General features: G+C 43.6%; 1 protein-coding gene across 8 annotated transcripts in view; it reads left to right on the forward strand.

Moving 5' to 3' along the window:
- The window catches only part of LOC121711159 (kinesin-like protein KIF13B), a 33,576-nt gene extending 13,238 nt beyond the window's left edge, over nt 1–20,338 (forward strand). For 2 of the 8 annotated variants that reach the window (XM_042094516.1, XM_042094517.1), the window contains exons 18-43: nt 1,356–1,611; nt 2,290–2,452; nt 2,832–2,978; nt 3,258–3,407; nt 4,081–4,206; nt 5,100–5,276; nt 6,470–6,627; nt 7,097–7,229; nt 7,646–7,789; nt 7,906–7,932; nt 8,180–8,279; nt 9,602–9,728; nt 10,031–10,086; nt 10,381–10,499; nt 10,695–10,871; nt 11,391–11,483; nt 12,443–12,595; nt 12,897–12,974; nt 13,081–13,137; nt 13,455–13,560; nt 15,118–15,251; nt 16,101–16,145; nt 16,697–16,759; nt 17,009–17,182; nt 17,506–18,748; nt 19,071–20,338. In XM_042094516.1, the coding sequence (XP_041950450.1) occupies nt 1,356–1,611; nt 2,290–2,452; nt 2,832–2,978; nt 3,258–3,407; nt 4,081–4,206; nt 5,100–5,276; nt 6,470–6,627; nt 7,097–7,229; nt 7,646–7,789; nt 7,906–7,932; nt 8,180–8,279; nt 9,602–9,728; nt 10,031–10,086; nt 10,381–10,499; nt 10,695–10,871; nt 11,391–11,483; nt 12,443–12,595; nt 12,897–12,974; nt 13,081–13,137; nt 13,455–13,560; nt 15,118–15,251; nt 16,101–16,145; nt 16,697–16,759; nt 17,009–17,182; nt 17,506–18,748; nt 19,071–19,417 (4,553 nt within the window). In that variant the 3' untranslated portion in view covers nt 19,418–20,338. Of the gene's footprint in view, nt 1–1,355; nt 1,612–2,289; nt 2,453–2,831; nt 2,979–3,257; nt 3,408–4,080; nt 4,207–5,099; nt 5,277–6,469; nt 6,628–7,096; nt 7,230–7,645; nt 7,790–7,905; nt 7,933–8,179; nt 8,280–9,601; nt 9,729–10,030; nt 10,087–10,380; nt 10,500–10,694; nt 10,872–11,390; nt 11,484–12,442; nt 12,596–12,896; nt 12,975–13,080; nt 13,138–13,454; nt 13,561–15,117; nt 15,337–15,471; nt 16,196–16,696; nt 16,760–17,008; nt 17,183–17,505; nt 18,749–19,070 lie in introns of those variants that run through there. The other 6 variants (XM_042094519.1, XM_042094518.1, XM_042094520.1 and 3 more) reach the window with 6 other exon arrangements.
- The last annotated feature ends 5,089 nt before the right edge of the window (nt 20,339–25,427 follow it).

The raw sequence follows: 25,427 nt of genomic DNA on the forward strand, positions 1-25,427 counted from the left end.
AAGTACTGAATCTCAGTACTTAAGTAAAAGTACAAATACACAGAGAAATATTTACTTACGTATATTATAATATTTAGTAAAAGTAAAAGTACCACAATGACAACCCTACTTAAGTATAAGTAAAAAGTACCTGCTTTTAAATGTACTTTAAGTATTAAAAGTAAAAGTATTTGCATAATGATTTATTCTCTTAATATCTACATTCTAAAAAAAAAATAGTATGGGCTGTGGCATTTTAATTAAGCTAGTTTTAGGTTAGGCTATATTCGACTAGATAGTTTTAAGCTAATGCAATTGTGCTTACCATCTGTGGCCCAGTTTACATTCTGACCTACAATTCTAGAGACTGTAATTCTGGTTATCTACTAGGGTGATCTGCTGAGTATATCATTCAGCAAAACACGAGAGCCTGAAGTTTAACGGGGTAGACCAGGGAAACGTCGGGTGGATCGTAATGCCAATTCTGCTGATTGAACAGAAAAGTTGCTGAGAAAGGTGTCTTTATGATTAGGTTCAGTTTCACTTGCGCAGACGCACATAGACATTGAATGAGCGCTCACATTTCTACCCCCCCCCCAATTGTAGGCTATGCATCTTTATTTGATCACACACAATTAAGAAATATTTTCTAATCTGGAAAATGCTATGTTTTTTCCGGCCAGCGGTTCTATAATAGTCCACCATTCATTTGTGATCAGACACCATTCATTTGTGGTCATCAAATGATCAGACGTGTGACAGAAGCATGGGCATAGCCTGTAACTTCGCTGATCCGCGGAGAGCAATCTCATCGGAGAGGAGGCCCTAACGCTGCAGATAACAGACAGAGAAAGACACAGAACACAGTTGCATGTCCAGTGTAGCCATGGGTCTGGTGAATATAGCCTACCGAATGCAGATGGCTACAAGCTCACGCTTTGCCTGGTCTAGACTAGAAGCTTATGTTTCAAAGATTTAGAAGCTGGGCACGTAGCGCTCCAGAACCTTTGGTAGCAACCCCGCCCCCTGGTAAAACAAACGTGTTTGTCAGAGAGAAAAAAAATCTGATCATAAAATGTATCGTAAAAAGGAACGATGGTGTTGTAAAAATGTAGCGGAGTAAAAGTACAGATAATTGCTGTAAAATGTAACGAAGTAAAAGTCAAAAGTATGCACTATAAATTCTACTTAAGTAAAGTACAAATACGTGGAATATTTACTTAAGTACAGTAACGAAGTATTTGTACTGCGTTACATTCCACCACTGCATACAACACTTTGTTTCATTCCATCCCCCTAATTTCTTTCATTCTTTCTGTCATGAGTCCATTAATGATGGATGACTGGATGAACTCCTTGTTTGTCTGCTGTGCCAGACCCCATGCAGGCGGTGCTGCAGACTCTGGAGCGGCGTCACGAGGAGGAGAAGCGCTCGGCTCTGGAGCGCCAGCGGCAGATGTACGAGCAGGAGCTGCAGCAGCTGCGCAGGCGCCTGACCCCCGAGAAGCAGCCGACGCAGACGACACAGCCGCCACACCACCGCAGCACCGAGCGCCTCAGCCTGAGCGGACCGTCTGCGTCTGTGCTGTCTCCAGGTGCACAGAGCCGCCTGAGGCAGTGGAGTGAAGAAAGGTGAGGGGGGGGAGGGGGGTTTGAGTTCCTCCGTTTGCTCTGCTTACCAGAGGGTAAAGTATGAAGACAGTTTCATTAATTTGCTGTCTCAGGTGGTAATTCACTACAAAGATTAGTAGAATAGATTACGTGGGTTAAACTCAATTCAACTTTATTGTCGTTGGTACAAGTACAGAGGGGTGCACGATGAAGTGAGGTTACTGGCTTACCCAGGTACGATTGTTTTGTTTCTGAAGTAACGTGTTGTTTTGAGATCAGCGGTTACTCCCGAAGTTACCTGGGTTAGCCCCATCTGTGCTTGTACAAATGACAATAAAATTAAATAGAATCTAACCTACGTAATCTAATCTACTCTTTGTTTGTCTGGTACCTGGTACCATCTGAGTTACCACCAGAGACGGCATGTAAAATGAAAATAACTGTTTTCATACTTCATACATATATTAATTTATTAATTTTGTTAGCTATTTTATTCCATCCAATGTGTTGACAATACATACAGCTTAAGTAACTCCTTTAGAAGGAAGTTAAAGCAGTAGGGTTTGATAAAAGAATGCTGTTTTATGTTTGTTTCACTGTTTCATTTTCCTGTCTAGAGAATCTTTTTTTTGTTTTGTTGACTCATTGTTTGTGTCTTGCATCCGTGCGTCCGCCTTGTTGTGTCTGTCTCTCCTGCAGAGAGGCAGTGATGACGCGCAGCCTGCGGAAGCTGAGGGAGCAGATAGTTCGGGCTAACCTGCTGGTCCAGGAGGCCAGTTTCATCGCTGAGGAGCTCAACAAGAGGACAGAGTACAGAGTGACCCTACAGATCCCCGCAGCTAACCTCAATGCAAACAGGAAGGTGTGTATCACTCACCTTTTTATGCGCACATAATGTAAGCAGAACCCAAATTTACTCACTCACTCACTCACTCACTCACTCACTCACTCACTCACTCACTCACTCACTCACTCACTCATTCACACATCTTATAAGGAAACCTTGGGTGCTCTGAAAGGCACCATGAAATAAATAAAATTAATTATTATTATTCACTCACTCACTCACTCACATACTCACTCTCACTCACTTAAACCTTGCACATTCCCTCAGTTGCTCTTCTTGTCCCAGTCTATCACTTCTTTCACACTCAGTCACTCCCTCCCTTCCTCCCTCAGTCAGTCCTAAAGCCTCCTCTCTCTCTCTCCCTGCCTCTCCTCTCCTCTCCTCTCTTTCCCAGCGTGACGCGGTGTTGAGTGAGCCGGCCGTGCAGGTGCGGAGGAAGGGCAAGGGCAAGCAGATCTGGGCCATGGAGAAGATGGAGAACCGCCTGGTGGACATGAGGGAGCTCTACCAGGAGTGGAAGGACTTTGATGAGGACAACCCTGTGAGCACACACACACATGCACACACACACACACACACACACCTGCACGTGCACACACACACACACACACACACAGCACTCACAGCACAACAGGAAGCATTGAGGCTGTTTCTAGCTCAGATGGCTACCAATCAGTAGATGTTGGAATGTATCTGTTTGGACCTGTAAGAAAAAGAGGTCCCCAATCTAAAACTAATAAAGAGACAATCAATTCTTTATTAAGTACATTTGAATATTACTCATATTCTCACACACACACATGCCCCCCTCTCCTCACAGGTGATGCGTAGCTACTTTAAGCGGGCCGACCCCTTTTTTGAGGAGCAGGAGAACCACAGCCTGATTGGTGTAGCCAACGTCTTCCTCTCCTGCCTTTTCTTCGACGTCAAGCTGCAGTATGCAGTACCCATCATCAACCAGAAGGGGGAGGTATGTGTCCACTACCAGTCTGCGTCCTTGCTGCTCTGCTGAAGTGACCTTGTTTTGGGAGTGTGCTCAGAGCTGACTGTAGCATTAGCAGACATTTGCAGAGACGGCCTTTGGAAAGATGCGTCACTGTTCAGTATCTTCCCGTTTCTGTCTATGAGTATGTTAGTTGTTCATTTTGACTGGCATAGCAACTTAGCAAGATATGAATCAGGATGAGGATTTATCATACATTATTTTCAGCTCAGGTCATACTGCGTGTTCATAATGTAGTGTTGTCCTGGAGGAATTGCCAGTCTGACCAGGCTCAACAGTATTGTAGCTTTGTGGCATTGACAGTGTAATGGTTTGCTATGGGTTTTCACATTACTTTAGCAAAAACAAGGCGCCAAGGGCAGATATGAACCTGTTTTCCAAGGATGTTGCTGTGCTGTTTTACAAGGTCAGGGTAGGCTGGAAGGTAGTCATGGTGACAGGATTGTATGTCTTATCTGAGACTTAAGCATGTCTCTATCTGAATTGCTGAATGAAGACCAAGCTCAGTTTGCCACACTTATTTTGTTGATAACAGTTTGGATGACTCTCAGCTCCTCTGAAACAGAGCTTGAACTCAAGGTGTGTGTGTGTGTGTTTGTTTGTGTGTGTGTGTTTGTTTGTGTGTGTTTGTGTGTGTCAGGTGGCGGGACGCCTGCATGTGGAGGTGGAGCGCGTGAGCGGGGATCTGGACGAGAGTGAGGTCGGCTCGGAGGAGTCCGACAGAGGCCTCACGGGGGAGGGCCAGGAGAGACAGCTGGTCTGCACGGTGAGACATGTGTCCGGTCATAGCGGTCGGGGGAGGAGACTGGGACCCATCCTCACAATGTTACAGATATGTGATCCCTTCTCTGTTGCCACACACCATCTGTACCTGAGTTTTGTATTATTGATAGCATATCAGTAAAGGCCCATTCACACCTGGAATGCTAGCTATGAAGATAACTGTAACTATAACGATATTAGCGTTGTTATCGTTATAGCTTATGTGTAGAAGTCGTCATTCATATTAGCTAGAGTGATTATTTATTTTATTTTATTTTATTATTTTGCCATTATCGTTATAGTTATTATTCTTGGTGTGGATGACCCTTGAATAACATATCTTCTAAATCATGCAAACATTTAAAGTTTTTAGAGTTGCCAAGTAATACTACAAAATGATTATTGTCTATAACCAATACATTTGTACAAGAGCAGGAGTCAAACTCTGGTTATGAACTTAATAATGGCATCTTTTCACCACCCACATTATAGTATCATTATGGTTATCATTCTACAGATGAACTATGCCGTAGCAATAAAATTCCATTGCAGGAACCACTTCGTAGCCTATTATTTCTGTTGAATAACAAATACACATTAATGTTACGGCATGACTAATTTTGCATTGGTCACAACAATTACTCATTCATATTTCCATATAAACACGGCTTATGTCATGTTAGTCATGTTTATAGTGGTTAACCATGAATATTATGGTGCATAATTCCCCATAAACATGGCTTGTCTTAACCGTGCCAGTCATGTTAAGCGTGGTGGTTAACCATGAATATTACTGTAGCATATCTCCCCATAAACATGGCCGTGGCAGTGCCAGTCACTATGACAGTAGCAGCGTTAACACTGACTCCATGACTCTTCCCTCACCCCTGTCCCCAGGTAAGGGTCGTGCAGGCCACCGGGCTGCCCCAGCACCTGTCCAACTTTGTGTTCTGCCAGTACCACTTCTGGGAGCAGGAGGAGCCTGTGTTCATCGCCCCTGAGGTGGACCCGTCCACCCCCCACACACCCAGCAGCAAGGAGCCCCAGTGCCTGGTGGTGTTCGATAGCAGCAAGGTCAGCAGCAGCCTGCGTTTAGTGTGTGTGTGTGTTATGTGCAGATGTTGTTTATTTGTATAAAGCAGGGGTCTCCAACCTTTTTGGGAATGAGGGCTACCTGAACACCCGAAATCATATGGAGGGCTACTCATTTAAAACACAGACCCGCACCCCTTTTTTGCAAGGGTAGTCCTCCTAAATAATAGGCCTATGTGATTTTTACTTTTAAATTATCAATATTGTGTAGGCCTATAAGTCTTTATATATTAAGCACCTGTATTTTCATCTGATTCTTCCATACTTTAATATCAATATGCAACACTTCATTTTGTAACAAAAAAAAACAACAATATTTTTGTGCAATTATTAATTTGGGTTACAATTTGTACCCAATTTATACCCACCCACCATTATGAATTCAGGGGTTGTTTATGTTCTGATTTCAGTGGACAATTCGGTTTTAACATTTCAATAGTAATCACCCACACCACCCTAACATATGAAGACTCCTTTTAAAGTTATTGCACACCTGAAATCTCTCCATGATCTGACAAAAAAAGGTAATGCACAGTCCTGCTTAGTCAAGCATGCCACAAAATTGTCAGCGCTATTATACGGCAGTAGCCTACAGAGGAGAAAAGGCCTGTGAGCTAAAGCAATTGTTTTTCAGTCCTTGAACAATCATGCAAAAACCGTATTTGACGAACATATAATGGCCACAGAACTTTTGCAAAGATATGCTTCCATTGGCTACACCAGACGAGCAAGTTTTTTTCCCCTTTACTGTCTATGCGTGCGAGCAGCGTGTATGCGCTCCGCTTCCGTTGTTGTTTAAAGATTGAATGGGAAACGGATTTGGAGATTTAACGCAGTTACAATTTGTAAGGTATCACCAATATCAATTTAATGTTACAGATGTATGGCTACATAAATTCTTAAAATGGTTCTGGTCTAGACTTACCGGTAAATATCTATTGAAAACTTCAATAAGGAGCGTGTTTTTAGAGCGTGATCTGCAGGCGACCTGTTGGCTATTTTTAGAAGCTGCGCTGGGGGCGCCTCATAGCCGTTCTGCGGGCACCGTGTTGGAGACCACTGGTATAAAGGTTATGCATTGTGATTGTGTGCTTAATGATGTGATGTGTTTGTGGATGTGTATGGCTGTGTGTGTGATCTGTTTGATTGTGTGTGTGTGTGCATGGTGTCCTCAGGAGCTTGAGGTGGCGGTGACAGATGACTTTGTGGAGTTTCTGTCGGAGGGGGCGGTGGCCATCGAGGTGTACGGCCACAAGCTGGCCCACCCCCGCAGGAACCTGGCACTTTGGGACCTGGGGGTCATCCAGGCCAAGACTCGCTCACTACGGGAGAGGTACACACACACACACACACACACACACACACACACACACACACACACACACACCCTACATCCACTCACCCAGGCCAAGACACCCTCACTGTGGGAGAGGTATGGGCGTACACACACACACACACACAGTATCACATACTCACATAACGGGGTCAAAAGACTCATAGGGAGGACTATTTTATAGCACATTCACACACACATACAGGCCAAAATGAGCTTTCCCAGAAAGATGAGTGCAAAATCCCATACAACTCCTCTTTCTCTCCCTCTCTCACCAACACACATTCACACATCCACTGATTGTATTCTTTTCTGTCTTATGTGTGGTGGTGACACAGCTGTGTGATTAGGCTTTGACTGCAGGAGCTCTTAGGAATCAGTAGTATAGAGGCTCATTTGCACTAAGCTGCTGGAATGTGCGCAAAGGGTCTGGCACGCCAAGCAACCTTTTATTCTGTGTTTGTTTCAGATGGAGCGAGGTGTTGCGCAGGCTGGAACTGTGGGTGCAGGTGCTGGAGCTGAACGAGGGGGGCGAGTTCACCCCTGTGGAGGTGGTGCCCGCCAAGGACGTGCGCACTGGGGGCATCTTCCAGCTCCGACAGGTACCTCCCACCTCCACTCACCACTCATCCCACATCCGTCTGAGAGAGAGAGAGAGTCTTTTAGTGCTGTTCAGTATTTCAGTGTGTCAGGGTGATGGTCCCAGGGGTTTTTTTGTAATGTAATGTAATGTTTGTGTGGGCACTATGCCTGAATTCAGCCATGGGCCAGGCCATTTTTGAAGATTTGAAAGGACTTTGTGTGTTTCTGATTCTCGATTGTTGCCACGGGCGTTGGACTGCTATAGTGTGTTATAGTTGCTCTATGAGAGGAAGCACTGTGCTGTTTCAAGGTGCTCTGTCCAGATGTCTGTGTTGATGCCTAGTGTCCAGCACACAAACAGGGATTAGGAAGCTGCCCAATGGAGTGTCATGCAAACTGACAGTGTGAACTTGCTTTACTCGGTTTACGTTGCCAGGGTCAGTCGCGGCGTATTCAGGTGGAGGTGCGCTCCGTGCAGGAGTCTGGAACACTGCCTCTCATCGCCGAGACCATCATGTCCGTTGCCGTGGGCAACGTTGTGGTCCGTCAGACCCGCCCTTCCAAAGGCAGCGAATCACAGGTGAGAAAGCAGTGTTTCTTCTTCTGTCTGAACAGTGAGGTTGTATTTGTTTATTTTTGCTATATTTGTGTTTTTTCTGACCTTATGTCCTCATTGCCTCATTGTCTTTTCAACAGAAAGGAGAAGAGCTGGACAGTTACCAGGTAACGTAAAGAAGCGTCCTCGTATTGAGAACGCATCGTCAGAAATGTTTATGTTTAAAGGTTTACATGATCACAGTTCAAACAAAGAAAATGTGTGTGCAATTGTATGCGACTGTCTGCGAGCACTCTAACATAAAATCTTTCAATGATGAATTCATGACTTGATTATTTGTGTGTGCACCTTGTGTGTGACTGTGTGTGTGTGTGTGTGTGTGTGTGTATGTGTATGTGTATGTGTGTGTGTTAGGAGGCGGACCTGGAGCGCCTAAGGGGTCAGTGGCTGGCTGCTCTGACCCAGAGGCAGGAATATCTGGACCAGCACCTGCAGAAGCTGGTGGGCAAACCAGGTGAGTGGCCAAAGACCCCTGGGGGGCTCATACTGACAGAGAGGGGTGAGAGGTAGACAGAGAGCGAGAGAGACAGAGAGAGAAGGCACTCACTGGGCATTAATAATCAACATACCCCCCCCCACCACCACCACCACCATGCTAAATATAGAGTAGAACAGAGATATCAGTCTCGCCAGCATTTCTTCTCACATTTCAACAGCCTAAAGCCATGACTGTGTGTTGCATTGGCGCCGTAATCTTGTACGCACTGTGTGTACAATTTTCAACGCTTTAATCATGAAATCATTTAATATTACAACAATAAAAATAGCTTGTGTACTCTTAATTGAAACATGCTTTGCGCACAAATGATGGCCTATGTTTAGGGCAACGAGAATGGATCATCTCAACATAAGAATACATTAGAAGGTGATGATGGGTGTAAACTTTGTCATGACATGATGAGCAGTTCTGGCGCTTAAAAACGCAACGTACCATTCAGTCATAAATTATTCAAGCATAGTGCTCTTCATGAAAAGAAAACAGCAGCTTGATATTTTTCAGGTGTTTATCAGTGAAAGGCGCACTGTTCTTAGCAGTTACGCTGAAGGCAGTGAGATAAGGCATTGCATCCAACAGTCACTCGGTTTGGAACATCGCAGTTCGGGTTTCAAGATTGATAAGATTCAGTTAATGTGTAGAGTGTGGATCATTTCAAAGTTTGGGACAACTAAACAGCAGTGTAAGCAAATCCTTATTGTTAGGTTACCATAGCTGTCTTTTCTCTAGGCCTAGGCCTATCGCAAATCGCGACATAAGCTCATTGGTTTCTTTTTTTCTTTTCTTTCCCTTGTTCGCGTGTTGTGAAGCGATAATGCATTTAAAGCAATGGTCACATCATGTGCCCGATATGGCCAGAGCTGCTTGCTCTGTAAAGGTATTTCTCTCCCACCCAAATTGCGTTAAAATGGTGTGTTTAGCAGCCAGAATTTCAAAAAAATGAAATCTTCATCATCCCAGAACTTTTAACAATCTTGAAACATCTCTATGTGTAGGGTAGTCTAGGAAGGAAGTCTGTGTTGGAGGAATGAATCCATTACGGACTGAATCCATACGGGGCGGCTGTATTAATTTGTTTGTTCCTTCCTTCCTTGTCAATCCATACTTCATTTGTCGGGCCACCCTCTGTGCTTTTTTGTCTGTCTTCTGAATGATCTCTTCATTATGTCTTGATTCCCTATTTCTCAACCTCCCTCACGTTTTCCCTTTCTCCCCATCTTTTCCTCCCTCTCCCTCTCCCGCTCTCTGCCCTCTCTCTCTCCCCCTCTCTCTGTCCATAGATAAGTCGGAAGATGATGTGGAGCGGGAGGCTCAGCTGCTGGAGTGGCGTCTGACGCTGACTGAGGAGCGGAACGCTGTATTAGTGCCATCAGCTGGCAGTGGCATCCCTGGGGCTCCCGCCGAGTGGTGTGTGTGTGTGTGTGTGTGTGTGTGTGTGTGTGTGTGTGTGTTACTGTCTGTGTGAGTGTGTGTGTCGGTATGTTTTGCTTTTGTCTTCAATGTGTGTGTGTTTGTGTTTGTGTGTGTATGTCTATATTTTCCATACATTATAGCAAAAGTGGTCCTTGTGAATGGAGGATTGTTGATTCATTGTAAATTATTATATGGTGATGTGGATTATATCAATGGCAGTACAATATAGATGATGTTAAGTGTGGGGCTGGTGACTCTTTCTCAGGCTAACCTCTGATTGGCTCTTGTCTTTTCAGGAGCCCTCCTCCTGGAATGGAGACCCATATCCCCGTCCTCTTCCTGGATCTGAGTGGTATGTCATCAACGTGCAACGTACCAAGTTTCAAGGAGTGCAGTTTATCATCAGCGTCTGACTCAGTCAGGCTTTGTATTATATGTCATGGCTGATGTCCTCAGAGATCTGATACAGTAGCGCAGTATTGATCTGTTTGTTTTCAAAAACTGCTTAGCAAGGCCTCTGACATCATCGTAACTCTTCCCATCTCCTTTTTTGGCCCTCTCTTCCTTTCTGCCTTTCCTTCATTTATTCCATCCTTTTTTCTTTGCTCTCTTTCTCTTTGTTCCTTCTGTCATTCCTCTTGGTCAGCGGATGACTTCTACGACCACCTGACTCCGTCTCTGGCTGGAGGCCTGGATGCCTGTCTGAGCGAGGAAGACGAGGATGAGTTCTTCGATCTTCAGATCGTTAAGCACCATGACGTAGAGGTGATTGCCTCAGTCTACTAGAGACAAGAGTCAGTGTGCGGCCAGACTGATAGGCCTCCACAAGAAGCAAACAGTGATATCTTATGAACTAAACAAAATAATCCCATAGTGGCCTCTACAGTGTATCATTGTTGACAGCATGAATGGCGTGTTTGTCTGTATGTGACCTTCCCTGTGACCTCTGGGTGACCCCAGGTGAAGGCGGCGGCCTCGTGGGACCCGACGGTGCACGAGTGCGTGGAGCTAAGCCGCGGGGGCGGTGCGGGCCAGAGGGTGTACCTGACGGTGCGCGTAGCCGTTCTGCTGAGTCATCCGGCCCAGATGCAGCTGGTGCTGCGCAAACGCATCTGCGTCAGCCTCACTGGACGACAGGTATACACACACACACACACACACACACACACACACGCGCACACACACACACACAAGCAGACACCTATATAAACACAGATAAACACACGTGCATATGCATACACAGACACAAACAAATAGATAAATACAATACAAATCTCTCAACTACTGTACATAAAACAGATCAACCCTCACAGTGAACACACACACTCTCTCTCATTCACGCACGCACGCACGCCCCTCACACACGGTGTCACCACACTCTCTCATTCTTAAACACACACACACACACTCACAAACGCATACTCACATGGTGACACACGTTTGCTTTCTCACTTATGGCTGGTGATATGAAAACATGTCTTACAGGATGACAGGTGTTAAATCAAACAAACATTTACAAACACACACTGCACACAAAATACACACTTTATGTAATACACAGTGCTACATTGCATTAGGTTTTTACATTTCTCACTTTTCTGTGTGTGTGTGTGTGTGTGTTTGTGTGTGTGTGTGTGTGTGTCTGTGTGGCTGCAGGGTTTTGCTCAAAGCTTCCTGAAGAAGATGTCCCAGCGTAGCACCATTCCAGGATGTGGTGTCACCTTTGAGATTGTCTCCAATGTACCAGGGGTAAGACATGGGCTGGAGGTGTTATAGAAAATGATTATGTTTTAAAGGAGAAATGTGGAATTCAAGTTTTCTTCAGCTCAATCACACAGCACTCCTCCATTGTCTTCCACGGTTTTTAACCCTTACCGTACGTACGACAAACGTGACACGTCTGATGAAGGGCTTGAGTGGGCCCGAAACGTCACGGTAAATAAACTATAACTTGGGAGCATATACTGGTGTTGCGGACTTTTTTCCCCTCTCTCTCATCGTAAGTGTTTTGTCCAGCACCCAGGATTAGATCGGGATGTGCGTGCGTTTTTTCCTCTTTATACTAAAAACTCCACATAGCCCCTTATGTGCACATAATAACATATAATGCAGGATGTTGTTCGCACAAAATCCATTGTGTCATGTTTGTTTGACGTTCGAGTTTGTGACATTACACAAATGAGGGATTAGGTGGTTAGGCTCCAGTCCTCTCACAGCAACAGTCCGCTTTTACTCCCAATAATGTTCGTGTCCTTGGGACATGAAGAGTCAGACTTTCCACTGAAACATGAGTCATGTTATCACTGAATGGAATAAAAGTGCGTGAGACCTCAGAAACTCTTCTGCTTCTATTCAGACGGAGATTCAATGTTGATTTAACATCAGAATGCTATGCTATGTGTTCTGTTATGGTGATAAAAGTTCAATTATAAGTTAGATAATATGAGTGTAGAAGATTAAGGGACTAAAGTTTGGACCTACAGGAGTCCATGCATTACCATACTCAGACCTTAACACATACACACACACACACACACACACACACACACACACACACACACACACGTACATACATATTTACACTAATTGAAATGCAGTATGTTATCCATGAAAAGGCTAAGAACATGGACGTGTGTGTGTGTGTGTGTGTGCGTGCATGTGTGTGTGTGTATATTGTGTTGTGTTGTGTTGTGTTGTGTTGTGTTCAGGACTCCCAGGGTCCAGAGGACAGGGACATGCTGGTGCGTATGGCCGCCAGCGCTGACAACCCCCAGTCCTCGGACAGCGAGGCGGCCATCGAGAAGTACCTGCGTAGCGTGCTGGCCGTGGAGAACATCCTCACCCTGGACCGCCTCAGACAGGTCAGAGGGCAAAGGTCACCACCTGAAGAGATAGCATTGCTCTTTCAACTGTGCTCATTTGATTTAGAATGGTTGTAGGATGTCACAACAAACAATGCACTAAAGCTTCAATGATTTTAATGCAATGTTCAACTATGTACTCTCCTCCTTCATTTCTTGCTCTGGTTTCTCTCTCTCTTTCTCTCTCTCTCTCGTCTTTGCGTGGATCTCTGTTTGACTGTGTGTGTGTGTGTGTGTGTGTGTGTGTGTGTGTGTGTGTGTGTGTGTGTGTGTGTGTGTGCGTGTGTTCGTACACCTGTAGGAAGTTGCCGTGAAGGAGCACTTGGCTGCCAAAGGGAAAATCCGAAGGCGCTGTCTCAGTTCTCCCAGTGTTAACAGGGTGAGTTCATGATGCACCCCCTACTCTACCTCCACACGCGCTTCCTCCTCACCCACCTCTTCCTCACTCCTAACCTTTCTTCCTCTTTCTATTCCTCCCCTCACAGCTCTCAGGGAGTCGCCAGGATCTCTCCTCCTTCAACCATGACCCACACATCATCAAAGTGAGGCTCAAATAAGCTTATCTTGAGGTGTACTCACATTCTTGCAATCCCCCATATGACTGTTTTATTGAATTGTGTCTCTTACATACTTACATTCATATATTGTGACCCAGAATATAGAGGATTGACATATTTTGCCAGTAGTCAGTAGCCAGTTGGAAGTTTAATCAAATACACAAGCATGGCCTTTGGTTCAACAGGTCAGGTTGTTGAAACACTGATTCTGAGGACCTATGTCTATGGGTCTCTTTGAAGTGTAAATGTTCTCAGGTTTTGAGCTGACACTCGCTCTCTTCCTCTCTCCTGATCCTTCCCAGAATCCCTGGGAGAGCCAGCAGGACGTGTCTGCACTCCCGCCCCCTCAACTCAAGAGCCCCACGCCCCCAAACACAAGCCTGCATAGCAGCCCGGGCACTGACCCAGGTAACTCCCACCATCCTCTCCCTCCTCCTCTTCTCCTCCTCTCCTCCTCCTCTCCCTCTCAGGTGTGACACATGTGTGTCTTCACAACTGACATTTGTCTGTTGAGACGCATATGTTCTCTAGCCAGAGATGTTTACATGTTTGTACTTCATCAGTTAGGAGGTTGCTTGTACCTAAAATGGCTGCCAGTAAAGAACAGAATTTCAGTTGTGTTGCAGTTTGACCTTGAATAGACAATATGCAACAGACAACTTTAAAGCATGTTTTTATAAGCACTAGTACTAGTACTTGTATTATCCTCCATAGATGTTCATAGTTTTGGTCATATGAAGGACAGGTATACACACCTGTTGTTCCAACGGAAACTACATTTCCGCAAATATACATACATATATGTATATATATACAGCTCTGAAAATAATTAAGAGATTACTGCTCATTTTTCTGATGTTATTCTGCGGTTGCTGAGTGACATTCAAATGAGTTGGCGGTCATATTAAAAATTTGAATGTCACTCAGCAACCGTAGGATGACATCAGAAAAATGTGCAGTGGTCTCCTATTTTTTTCCAGAACTGTAAATAAAAAAACCTTTCACAGCACATATGATTATATTACCAAAATACATGAGTTTGTTAGAAAGCTTTCTATCAGTGCCAACTGTGCTGTTGGTGATTGCAAGTTCTTGTTTGCCTTTTCAGTGATACAGTCATGATACTGAGGAGGGGGGGGGGGTCTCTAAGAGTTACATGGTGGAGGTATTTTAAAATGCTGATTAAGATCACATTGCTCTCATGGGAAACCGCTTTCAGTGCAGTATAGTGTTTCCCACATGTTGCCTTCCATCTTGTATTTGCTGTGAACTCATCCATGCTTTGGCTCGCCCATCTGTCCTGAATGGCCTGGGTGCACTTTTGGGGCATTGTGTGTTTTGCTTCCTGCTTAGTTGTAAAAGCAATGCCAATACACATAAAAAGGCAACTGTTGTTTTTTTTTTTTTGTTGTTGTTGTTCAGATGACATCTGTTATGATAATTTTATTGGCTCTTTTACTAAATCCTTCTCATTTAAATTCTAATTTTTAAGTAATGTCTCCATATGTTGATTTAACAGCAGATTGAGAATATTCATCTGTCCTGAATTGTGGATTGGATTTAGTGTCTTCAAACGAAATTGGAATTGGTACAAAAGTAAAAAATGCTGATGAACCCCACAATAGCTTGTCTAATGATCCTCACCGACAGTCAATATCCATAGATGTCACCGCCCATACTCTCCCTTTGTTCTGTGCAGTTGTCATGACAATGCTTGCAGCTGGTGTTGGGTGGCTTGTCAACATGACACTTGTCTCTCTGTCCCTTCCCTCCTTCTCCTCCTTTTTGTTGTCCATTTCCTGACTCCTCTTTTTCTCCAATGGAAACTTCCTCTGCTTCTCCTGGCCCATGGTTCTGGTCTTGGTCATATTTCGTCTTCTTCCTCTCCTCTCCTCCTCCTCCTCCTCATCCTCCTTCCTCCTCCTCCTCCTCCTCCTCCTCCTCCAACCCCCCCATCCCATGCAGGTCTCTCAGGCATGGCTGCCTTTTATCTCTCCCCAGTCAAAGCCCTGGTCCCCCCCGTGCCCAAGATGCTCAAGTCCCTGTTCCCCCGCCGAGACGAGAAGAAAGACCTGCGCCCCGCCTCGCTCTCCCAGCAGGTAGGGACCCACCACAGGCCCTCAGTGCCCTGCTGCAGCCAGCAGGCAGGGACCCACCACAGGCCCTCAGTGCCCTGCTGCAGCCAGCAGGCAGGGACCCACCACAGGACTCAGTGCCCTGCTGCAGCCAGCAGGCTTTATGTATGAGAAAGTGGGATTAGAATAAGTCTGCTACTGAAAGTAGTACACAACTTATTAATGTATTGGAAATGAAAGATTTATACATCTTATCATAAATCATATCACAAAATGACATATGTAGCCTAACATATGTAAGACTAACATACCGGTTTTCCAAATGACATACTTACATAACAAGACTGCAATTTTTCAAATAACATGCTTGTTTATGACTAACATTTCCTAAATGACAAACTTACATACATGACTAATATACAAATGACATACTTCTTTGAGCTAACTAATGAGGCTTATATTTACTGCATACTGTGGTTCATAAGGAAGAGAGGGCAACATATTAGTGTTTTCAGGGAGAAGGGGCATTTTGGGCTACATACATACTGTATATGCTATGTGTGGACATGGTCTATAGGGGATGGAGATTATACGTGTCATGTAGTGTCCATAGTAAGTGGTGGTCACAACTACTGGTTAAGGTAATGCATAAAGAGTGAATGAGTTCAGTGCTGTATATGGCCTTTGCCCTCTTTATCTGTTTGAGTGGCCGGTGAGTTCATGAGGTATGAGTGTGGGTATGGGTGCTGCTTATGACTGTTGCTGTGAGTATTTGTGATAAGTGTTGAGTGCATGTGCATTCTTAAGCATTTTTAAAGCATGTTTTTTAAGCGTTTAAGAGGGTCATGAGGACACTGGTGGTTTCGTTTGCAGGTGGAGCCTGATAGGCCGGCGTTCAGGGACCCTGAGGAAGCAAGAGTAGTTGTGTTTGACCTCTTTACCGGGGGGGCAGTAGGTGTAACACACAAAAGGCCAAATGCCACATGTCCTTTCAAGGACACTCCAGACTCAGAAAGTTTTGTAGTCTAACCATACCTTTTACTGGGCATTCACAGCTTTGCTGTTACACACATTGGGCATGAAGAACAAAAGGTGACCAGTACTTTCTGAGTGTGGAGTCTTGAAATTGAACAATGGAATAAGTTGTGTGGCAAACATTCATTTTGTATTTTAGGATCCATGATCTGATCTTGACTCTGATCTGACCTAAAATTCGACCATGTTTCCTAATGAATGATAAACATTTGATTTTGCACGCTATTTATTTATTTTGTTGCTTGTTTTTTCAATTCAGTCTCAGGCATTTATTCTGAAGGGTTGGAAAAATAAATGCCGCATTAATCATTGGTGATCCCTCTCCTCATTCACATCTAGTAATTTCAAATGATAAAAATGGTCGATTCCTCTACATGTATCTAATCTAAGTTTGGTATTCAAGCCTGATTGTTTTCTCTACTTTCTCTCTAAAGAATGTTCCTCGCATTATAGTACAGTCTGCGAGCCTTGATGAGAACCTTGGGACTGTAAAAATAGTAAGTGTGTTTTCTCTTGCTCACTGTGTGATTGCAGAGTTCTACTTATATTTCTCCCTTTTTGTGTATTCAACGTGCATAATTTCCTTCTCTGTCTAAAAGCTAAATTCACACCTTTTCTGAAATGTTTGGTTTTCAAATTGCTTTCCCAGTGTTGGTACTCTTCAATCAATTGAAACTAAATGTATTATCATGAGTCAAGTCATGGTGTAGCACCTCGGATCTCCAGTGTGATCTCTTTGTTTGCAGGTCCCCCAGACTCCGGAAGAGGAGCAGATCCCAGAGGATCCCTCGGAACCTCCACATGAAGCCCCCAGCGTTCCAGTCTCCTCCCCTCCACAGATGGATGATGCCGCCTTCAGCTCACTCGACATGGAGCCGAGCGTCTCAGAGGCAGCTGTCACTGACATCTCCATGACAACGGTATATCTCTCAGCCTTATTGTGTTCTTCTGTGTTCTGTTGTGTTCCGTCACTCTGTGTCCGTCTCTTCAGTTTTAGACTTGAAATTCTGAAAATAAAGGTTCTGCAATGTCTTGTTTTTGTAATGCCTGGAGTGAGCTAATGAAACCTATTATGTTTGCTAACTAGATTAAAGATTGTGGTAAATGTCAGCTCTAGATAAAAAGAGATAGTGGAGATCTAGATAACACAGTATGCTATAGTGCAGGACTTGTGTCAACTGTTGTAGTTCCATGCACCTCAAGGAACTGTATTTGGATTTATAAGTTCTTATTTATGATATAGCTTTTCGGAACATTTCCTCAGGTCAAAGCAGAGGCCTCAGCAGCAGAAGACCAATCAGAATCTCTGGAGGCCCTTCCCCCGCCACCATCTGGCCTGGAGCCGGAGGAACCCACCCCCAGCCCTGTGAGTGACGTGTCTAGTGGCTACATGTCCACAAGCATCTCCGTGGGAACCCTGTCTGAAGCACCCATTTCAACCTCTGGCTCAAAGTCCAGCGTAGCAGACGCAGTATGGTCCGAGAGCTTTGCCACGCCAACCAATCAGGATGACCTAGAGATGGGCACTCCTCTCTCCCCTCCAATCAAAACTGCTGACGATGATACTGACAAAGATGAGGTTGAAGAGCCTCAGGTTGGCCATGGTGACAAAGATGAGCAGCAAGAGTCATTCCCAGCTTCAGAGGACCAGACCAAAACAATCCCACCGCAGAGTTCTACCACACAGGAGGAACCCACTGATGTTCCCCCAGTTCCCTCTCCTCCTCCTTCTGAAGCTGAGACTGATGTAACATCCTCTTTAGCGTCTCAAGAGGAATCCCACACCACTAACCTGGATCCTTCCCCCGAAGAAGAGCCCCCCTCCAGCCTTGTTCCTGCCCCAGCAGAAACTCAGCCCTCCCCCAGCTCCCCACCCTCCTCTCCCCCCGAGGTGCCCCACTCTGGTACCCTCCAGCCAGATCCTCCCACAGTCCCTGACACTTCCTTAGAAGTGGCACAGGAACCTAGTCCTCCAACATCTCCAGCACAACCACAGCCCCCAGCCCTTTCCAAAGATACACCTACTGCAACTGACTCCCAAAGCCCTCAAAATGCAGAAGCAGGCATCTCTCCAAGCCCCTCGCAAGCTTCCTCTTTGACCCAGCAATCGGAGGCATCAACACAGCCTCCGTCCACCACCAAGCAGGCTCCAACCAAAGCTGCGGCCATTGGTAACCCTTTCAAAATCCAGAAGATCAAGACCTCGGACATTAAGTCCTTCAAGGGCATCGTAGACAAGTCCGGAGATCAGGGAGAGAGTGGCAGTCTGCTGGACATCTCAGATCCCCTGGAGAGGCTGGAGATCATCTCGGACACGGAGGAAGGCACTGAGGAAAAGGAAGGACCAGAGTGCCCCTTGCCAGACTGGTTGAAGGAAGATGTGTATGTAACCGTGGGCACCAATAAGCATGGCACTGTGCGCTATGTAGGACCGACGGAGTTTGCTGAGGGCACCTGGGTCGGTGTGGAGCTGGATGTTCCAGCAGGTATGCAGCTTGGTCCTGGGGGTTTTACTAATGGGCACAGAACTAGTAGGGTTTTAACTGAACTTGAGGGTTGTGCTGAATATGTTTTATTTGATGTAACACGTTGTTTTGTCGATTCTTATTTTAAGGATTAAAATTTAAGGATTCACATCAATTATATTACAATTATAGTTTATGACTATGACTATCTGACCTATACACTATATGAAACACCTTAATAATATAATACGTGGTGATTGATCTTGTTCTGTATGTCATTCTGTTGGTGTAATGGTGTTGTTCCATCTATCCATCATCTTCTTTGATATCATCCTTCCTACAGGGAAGAATGACGGCTCTGTGAATGGTCGACAATACTTCCAGTGCAACCCCGGCTACGGTGTGCTGGTGCGCCCAGACAGGGTCGCCCGGGCAGAGGGCACGGCGAAGCGGAAGAGGAAGAAGCGCCACAGCACCAACCTCTCGACATCCACCATCAACCTCTCAGGCTCCAGTAACAACTTGTCCCAGTCCACAGCCAACCTGTCCATCTCCAGCACCAATTTGTCGGGTTCCAGTACCAGGCTTTCTGCCTCCAACACCAACCTAGCAGCTCTCACTGCCATGGCAAAGAGGGAAGGGGCTGGTGGAGCCCGTCGGGGTGAGAACAGAAAATCCTGGAACAGCTAATTAGAGAACTTTCTGGAATGACTCTGGAGTGGATTTTCTGGACTGCTGTGTGTGCCAATGAAATCTGGAATAACTAGAAGATGCACGTGTGTTTATGAAGCACTACAATGCCAATACTGTTAATTGGATCACCAGCAATTTCAAACCTCATAGTCGCCAATATGTCCTAGATGAGTCAAAGGAAGCGCTAGCCAAATGCTTATCATTGCCAATTCTGTTTACCTTCATGATTAAACACCAAATAGGGATGGAGATTTGCTTTTAATCAAAATATGTATTTTATATTGTAATCTCTCAGAAGTGCCTTTAAGACTGCTGTCTGTCTGAAAACAGTCTCAGGAAGTGATGGCTAGTGAACTTTATTGAACATTGTGGGCCTTTGCAGTTAGACTTCTCTACTGATGCATTTTGTGGTATTCTTTTGGAATGACCAAACACATACCCACACCCTTCAGAATGTAAAATGTAAAAATCAAAATCTAAAGCTCTACAGTCATCAATCAAGAATACATACATGTTTGCACAAGTACAAATACAAGTATTTTTTTTAATGATCAATATTTTGCATTGGGAAGAGTGGACCAGTATATTTTATATACATCATGGTGTCATGAATGTTATCTATGAAGGGTGGTAGGTGTGTGTGTGTGTGTGTGTGTGTGTGTGTGTGTGTGTGTGTTTGTGTTACTAAAATAATATGACGGTTAAAATATTTGTGTGGATTTACATTGTTTTCTGTTTTTCAATGAATTGTAAAAACATACTTTTGCCAGACTGGGTTTTATGTTTGTGTTTTAGTTATTGCAAGGTGTACGAATGACATTGAAATTGGCATGGAATAAAATCTGTGACGTCTAGCTGTTTTTCTGATTTAAAAATATTGCAATAAAGGTATCCAGCAGTTTATTTATTAAAACATGATGGGTGTTGTGTTTTTTTAGAATTATTAGTGTTTTCCCTTGCTGATACATAATTTATATATTTATATATTCTCTATAGAAGAATATATATTCTTTTTTCATACTAAGAAATGTATCTCTTTTATGATTTAATTTGCCCGTCACTGTTTAATAGGCTGTTCAAACAGAGTAAAGTCAAATATTTAGGAAACAAGCTTGTGTAAATCTCACAGATAAGGTAGAAACAGATGGACAATCAAGATACTTCAGAAGATATGACCGACAATGTTAAAAGAATGAAGGAGCCACCTCCCCCTATGTCAGGCTTCTGGTGCTGTTGCTGAGGGCCCTGTCTGCCTGGGGGATTCAGTGTTACCACTATCTGGATTTCAGCCACCTCATGGACAGCCAGGTGAAGCACATGGAGCTAATGAACTGGTTCTGCTCCATATCAGGACCACATCAAGGCCAAAGCAGGATTAGGATAAGGTCCAGCTAGTTCCTTAGTGTTTTGTTTTCATGCTGACTCACACAGATTGAAGAATGAAAAACAATCTCAACGATGACTACCTTCTCAGGCCTGTGGATTGGAGTGAGAATTGCAAGTGCTGTTCGCCTACATCTTGGGCATCAGCACGCAAACGGTTCTCGGAAGATTCAAGAAAAACTAAAGGAAATGTAATGCACAAATAATAATTTTTGATTGAAAACAAATGATTTTGCTTTAATGCTAAAATGAAATGAAAACACATAATCAGAGCAACCGTAAAATCCTAGAAGGAACACATCGAACAACAGCAGAGATTCAGACAGTCCAGCTTCAGAAAGTAAAAGTCCTGCCATGTATTGGTTCTACCCGTGTGCTTAACTTCTCTGTGGTTCATGGCAGAAAAGCAAGGAGTGCCAATAGACATGGTGGCAGCTATTGATCAGCCTGTTGAAATAGAAACCTGCATGCAGACAAACAATTGTGCAATAGTAGAATCATTGCACCATATGTGACACAACACTAAGCGAATCAAAGGGGAGTAATAGCTTATCACACACATCTACCAGTGACTGTCTGTGGAATTCTCCCAGGTCTTGGCTTGGCCTTCATAGCCATGCCTCTCCCTCACGTCAAGGCTGCTTGTTTTGTCTTTGCTGGGAATTGACACAGTGGTGAGCTTTCACAGAATATTCACAGAGTAGTAAAGCCTTTATACTCGAGGTGTTATCCTTCCAGTAGTACTAGATTGACACTGGTTTTTAAGTTAACCCTAAAAAACAGCGAGTTTTGGTTTGGCAACACCATCTTAACTGTTAAACATTAATGTCAGCTAATCTTTATCATAAATTAAATTCAGTAATTTAGGGAAATGTCACACACACACACGCACACAGACACACACACACACACACACACACACACACACACACACACTCATATGCTATTATTTATTCTATGTTCACATGTTATACCCGCATTGCTGTATGTCTATTTTCTTTCTTTTGTTATTCTACTGTGTTATCTGTAACACTTGCTTTGGCAACACTGTATAGAAACAGTCATGCTAATAAAGCTCCTTTGAATTTGAATTTGAAATGTCTGATGTTTAACCAGAGTTTACAACCCACACACTGAGCAAGTCAGTCACCTGATCCCAAGTCTGCATTCCTTAGTTTGCAGGGGTGGAAACGATCATGACCTCACTGTCTGATCTCTTCCCAGCAACCCTGTGCCTAAAAGGACCTGGTCCTCCTCATCACAGCCTTCCTACTCCAGTTGGCCATGCTTACCGAGGTTTGATGAGTATGGCTGTCTGGCTGTTTCCCACTTCCTTCATAAAGCACTAAAAAATCAATTCAATTCAATGTCAAGTCAAGCCAATCGGAAAGTGGATTGTAATAATCCCCAATTCAAGAGCCAGAAGGAAATCAGACTAGTCCTATGACAAATCCTCCATTGCTAACACAGTGCTACCACTGACCCACAAACCATCCGCTGGTTTTCACTCATTTTCCTCATGTCACTTTGACATTAAAGAGTCTTTTTTGTAAAATTTCTTGCTTTAATGCTGAAATGAAATGAAAACACATAATCAGAGCAACCGTAAAAAAACGTCAAAAAAGCTAAATTATATGGACCATGATTCCCTTCATAAAGCAATAAAAGGAGAAAATATCCAGGGGGGGAATAGCCTGTATGTGCTCCAGCGTGCAATATGGCAGCAATAGCCAGTCAGCTCATAGTGGTTATTTTTGAGTCATTGGTCATTTCTTCTTAAAATAATTTAGTGTTTTGCTAATCACACCACCTTGTCAGAATCTGAGTGCTATTTGCAAAAGTAGTAGTCATATATTGCATCAACAGGAGCAGATAACATGTTATGTTGTGCCAAGGTTATGACAGGGAAAAGACCCTGTGGCTTCTTCAGCATGTAGGAAATATCTGACACCTCTACTGTCACTGGTAGGTGTGATACAGTGTGGGGCAGTTGAGGATGAAGGACTAGAATTGAACCCTTTCCTTACATCGATTAATGCATACATATCCTGATTCTCTTGATGTATAAAACACAGATCTTTGTGGTTATAAGATTTAGCCTAAGCCAGCCACATGATTCATATTACACACAGAGCCGTAGCAAATATCCAAAATATTTGTAATTTCCAGAATATATCCTTCCTGATAGAATAATACATGTAGCCTACGAATCATTATAAACCAACAGCCATTTGATCAAGCAGGCATGCAAAAGTTCTTTAATTGGGAAATGAAGAGAAAGCATTGTATAATTTTCCATGTTAGGAGAAAAAATGAGGAAAATAAAAGTATATTATATATATATATATATACATATACATTGTAATGACAATGATGGTACAATTACATTGTCTTGAACAGGGCTCTTCATTTAATTTTTTATTTGGGGACCTATCAGCCACTGTGCACCCAGACTGGGTGATGGGTGTTTTCATCAGTGGTACAGGTGCCCAGCTGGGTCCTCAATCTGCAACAGTCAAAGCAACTCGCAAGTTTACCATTTTACATATACCATGTGAAGATGTCAATTTTGGCATACATGTCTGTCCAAAGAGAACAGGGTTTGAAATCTTATTGTGATGCCTTGCAATAACACTGGCCAATTTAGGAAGTAGGGCTAAGGCTAAAGGTTAAAGTAAGACAAAGCCTCAGAGTGACTACCGGGCTCACCATCTGGCAGCTGTTGTGTTGTGAAGCAGGTGTTTAAACACTGCAGCCAGGCCATGGCAATCCACATCCATTTGTTGTTGCTGAAGAACTACAAGGACATAATCCCTCAAATCCTTGTGTTACAGCACCGGTCACAACTCTTTTGCCCCGACAATGATCTTGCCTCAGAACAGATACAAGGCTTGGGGAGACACGAGTCATGAACTACAGGTGCTGGTCATGTAATAGAATATCATGAAAAAGTTGATTTATTTCAGTAATTCCATTCAAAAAGTGAAACTTGTATGTATACATTCATTCCACACAGACTGATATATTTCAAGTGTTTATTTCTTTTAATTTTGATGATTATAACTGACAACTAATGAAAGCCCCAAATTCAGTATCTCAGAAAATTTGAATATTGTGAAAAGGTTCAATATTGAAGACACCTGGTGGCTGGTGCCACACTCTAATCAGCTAATTAACTCAAAAACCTGCAAAGGCCTTTAAATGTTCTCTTAGTCTAGTTCTGTAGGCTACACAATCATGGGGAAGACTGCTGACTTGACAGTTGTCCAAAAGACGACCATTGACACCTTGCACAAGGAGGGCAAGACACAAAAGGTCATTGATAAAGAGGCTGGCTGTTCACAGAGCTCTGTGTCCAAGCACATTAATAGAGAGGCGAAGGGAAGGAAAAGATGTGGTATAAAAAAAGTGTACAAGCAATAGGGATAACCGTACCCTGGAGAGGATTGTGAAACAAAACCCATTCAAAAATGTGGGGGAGATTCACAGAGTGGACTGCAGCTGGAGTCAGTGCTTCAAGAAACACCACACAGACGTATGCAAGACATGGGTTTCAGCTGTTGCATTCTTTGTGTCAAGCCACTCTTGAACAAAAAAAGACATCAGATGTGTCTCGCCTGGGTTAAAGACAAAAAGGACTGGACTGCTGCTGAGTGGTCCAAAGTTTGTTCTCTGATGAAAGTAAATTTTGCATGCAATCAAGGTCCCAGAGTTTGGAGGAAGAAAGGAGAGGCACATAATCCATGTTGCTTGAAGTCCAGTGTAAAGTTTCCAGTCAGTGATGGTGTGGGGTGCCATGTCATCTGCTGGTGTTGGCCCACTGTGTTTTCTGAGGTCCAGGGTCAACGCAGCTGTCTACCAGGAAGTTTTAGAGCACTTCATGCCACACCATGTTGCTGCAGTAATTCAGGCAAAAGGAGCCCAACTAAGTATTGAGTGCTGTACATGCTCATGCTCTTCACATTCATACTTTTCAGTTGGCCATTTCTAAAAATACTTTTTTTTGTATTGGTCTTAATACTTTGAGATACTGAATTTGGGACTTTCATTAGTTGTCTGTTAAAATAAAAAAACATTTGAAATATCAGTCTAATGAATGCAATATACATGTTTCACTTTTGAATGGAATTACTGACAAATCATTCTTTGATATTCTAATTACATGACCAGCACCTGTATAATTTGGATGGGCAAGACTTAGTGAAATTGCTTCCCCATTTCAGCTGTTACTTGACATCCAGGTTCATTGTAAATATTTCATATTAAGAAACATGAGTAAAGCTGGTCTTGCTTCATTTGATGCTATATTTTGAATCCTTAAATCAGGATTGGGTCAAGTTCACTGCCATTGAAATGAGTAAAAAGGTTATAGTAAAGGGACACTATACCCTTATTTGACAAAGATATTTTACATTTAGCCTATATAGTTTTATATTGTAAATTAAAATGTTGTTTCAATATTAGTCATAGGTGAACATGCAATATGCAGGAGCACATGCATTTGTCAAACCATTAATATTACAATGACCCAAATTTGTTCTCAAATTACTCATTCAGTCCCTTCCCCCTTATTTTTTGAAGTCTTCAAATTGAACAAATGCAAGGATGCGACAAGGCAGGCACA

This window comes from Alosa sapidissima, chromosome 6 (genome assembly GCF_018492685.1).
Source record: "Alosa sapidissima isolate fAloSap1 chromosome 6, fAloSap1.pri, whole genome shotgun sequence".
NCBI lineage: Eukaryota > Metazoa > Chordata > Actinopteri > Clupeiformes > Clupeidae > Alosa > Alosa sapidissima.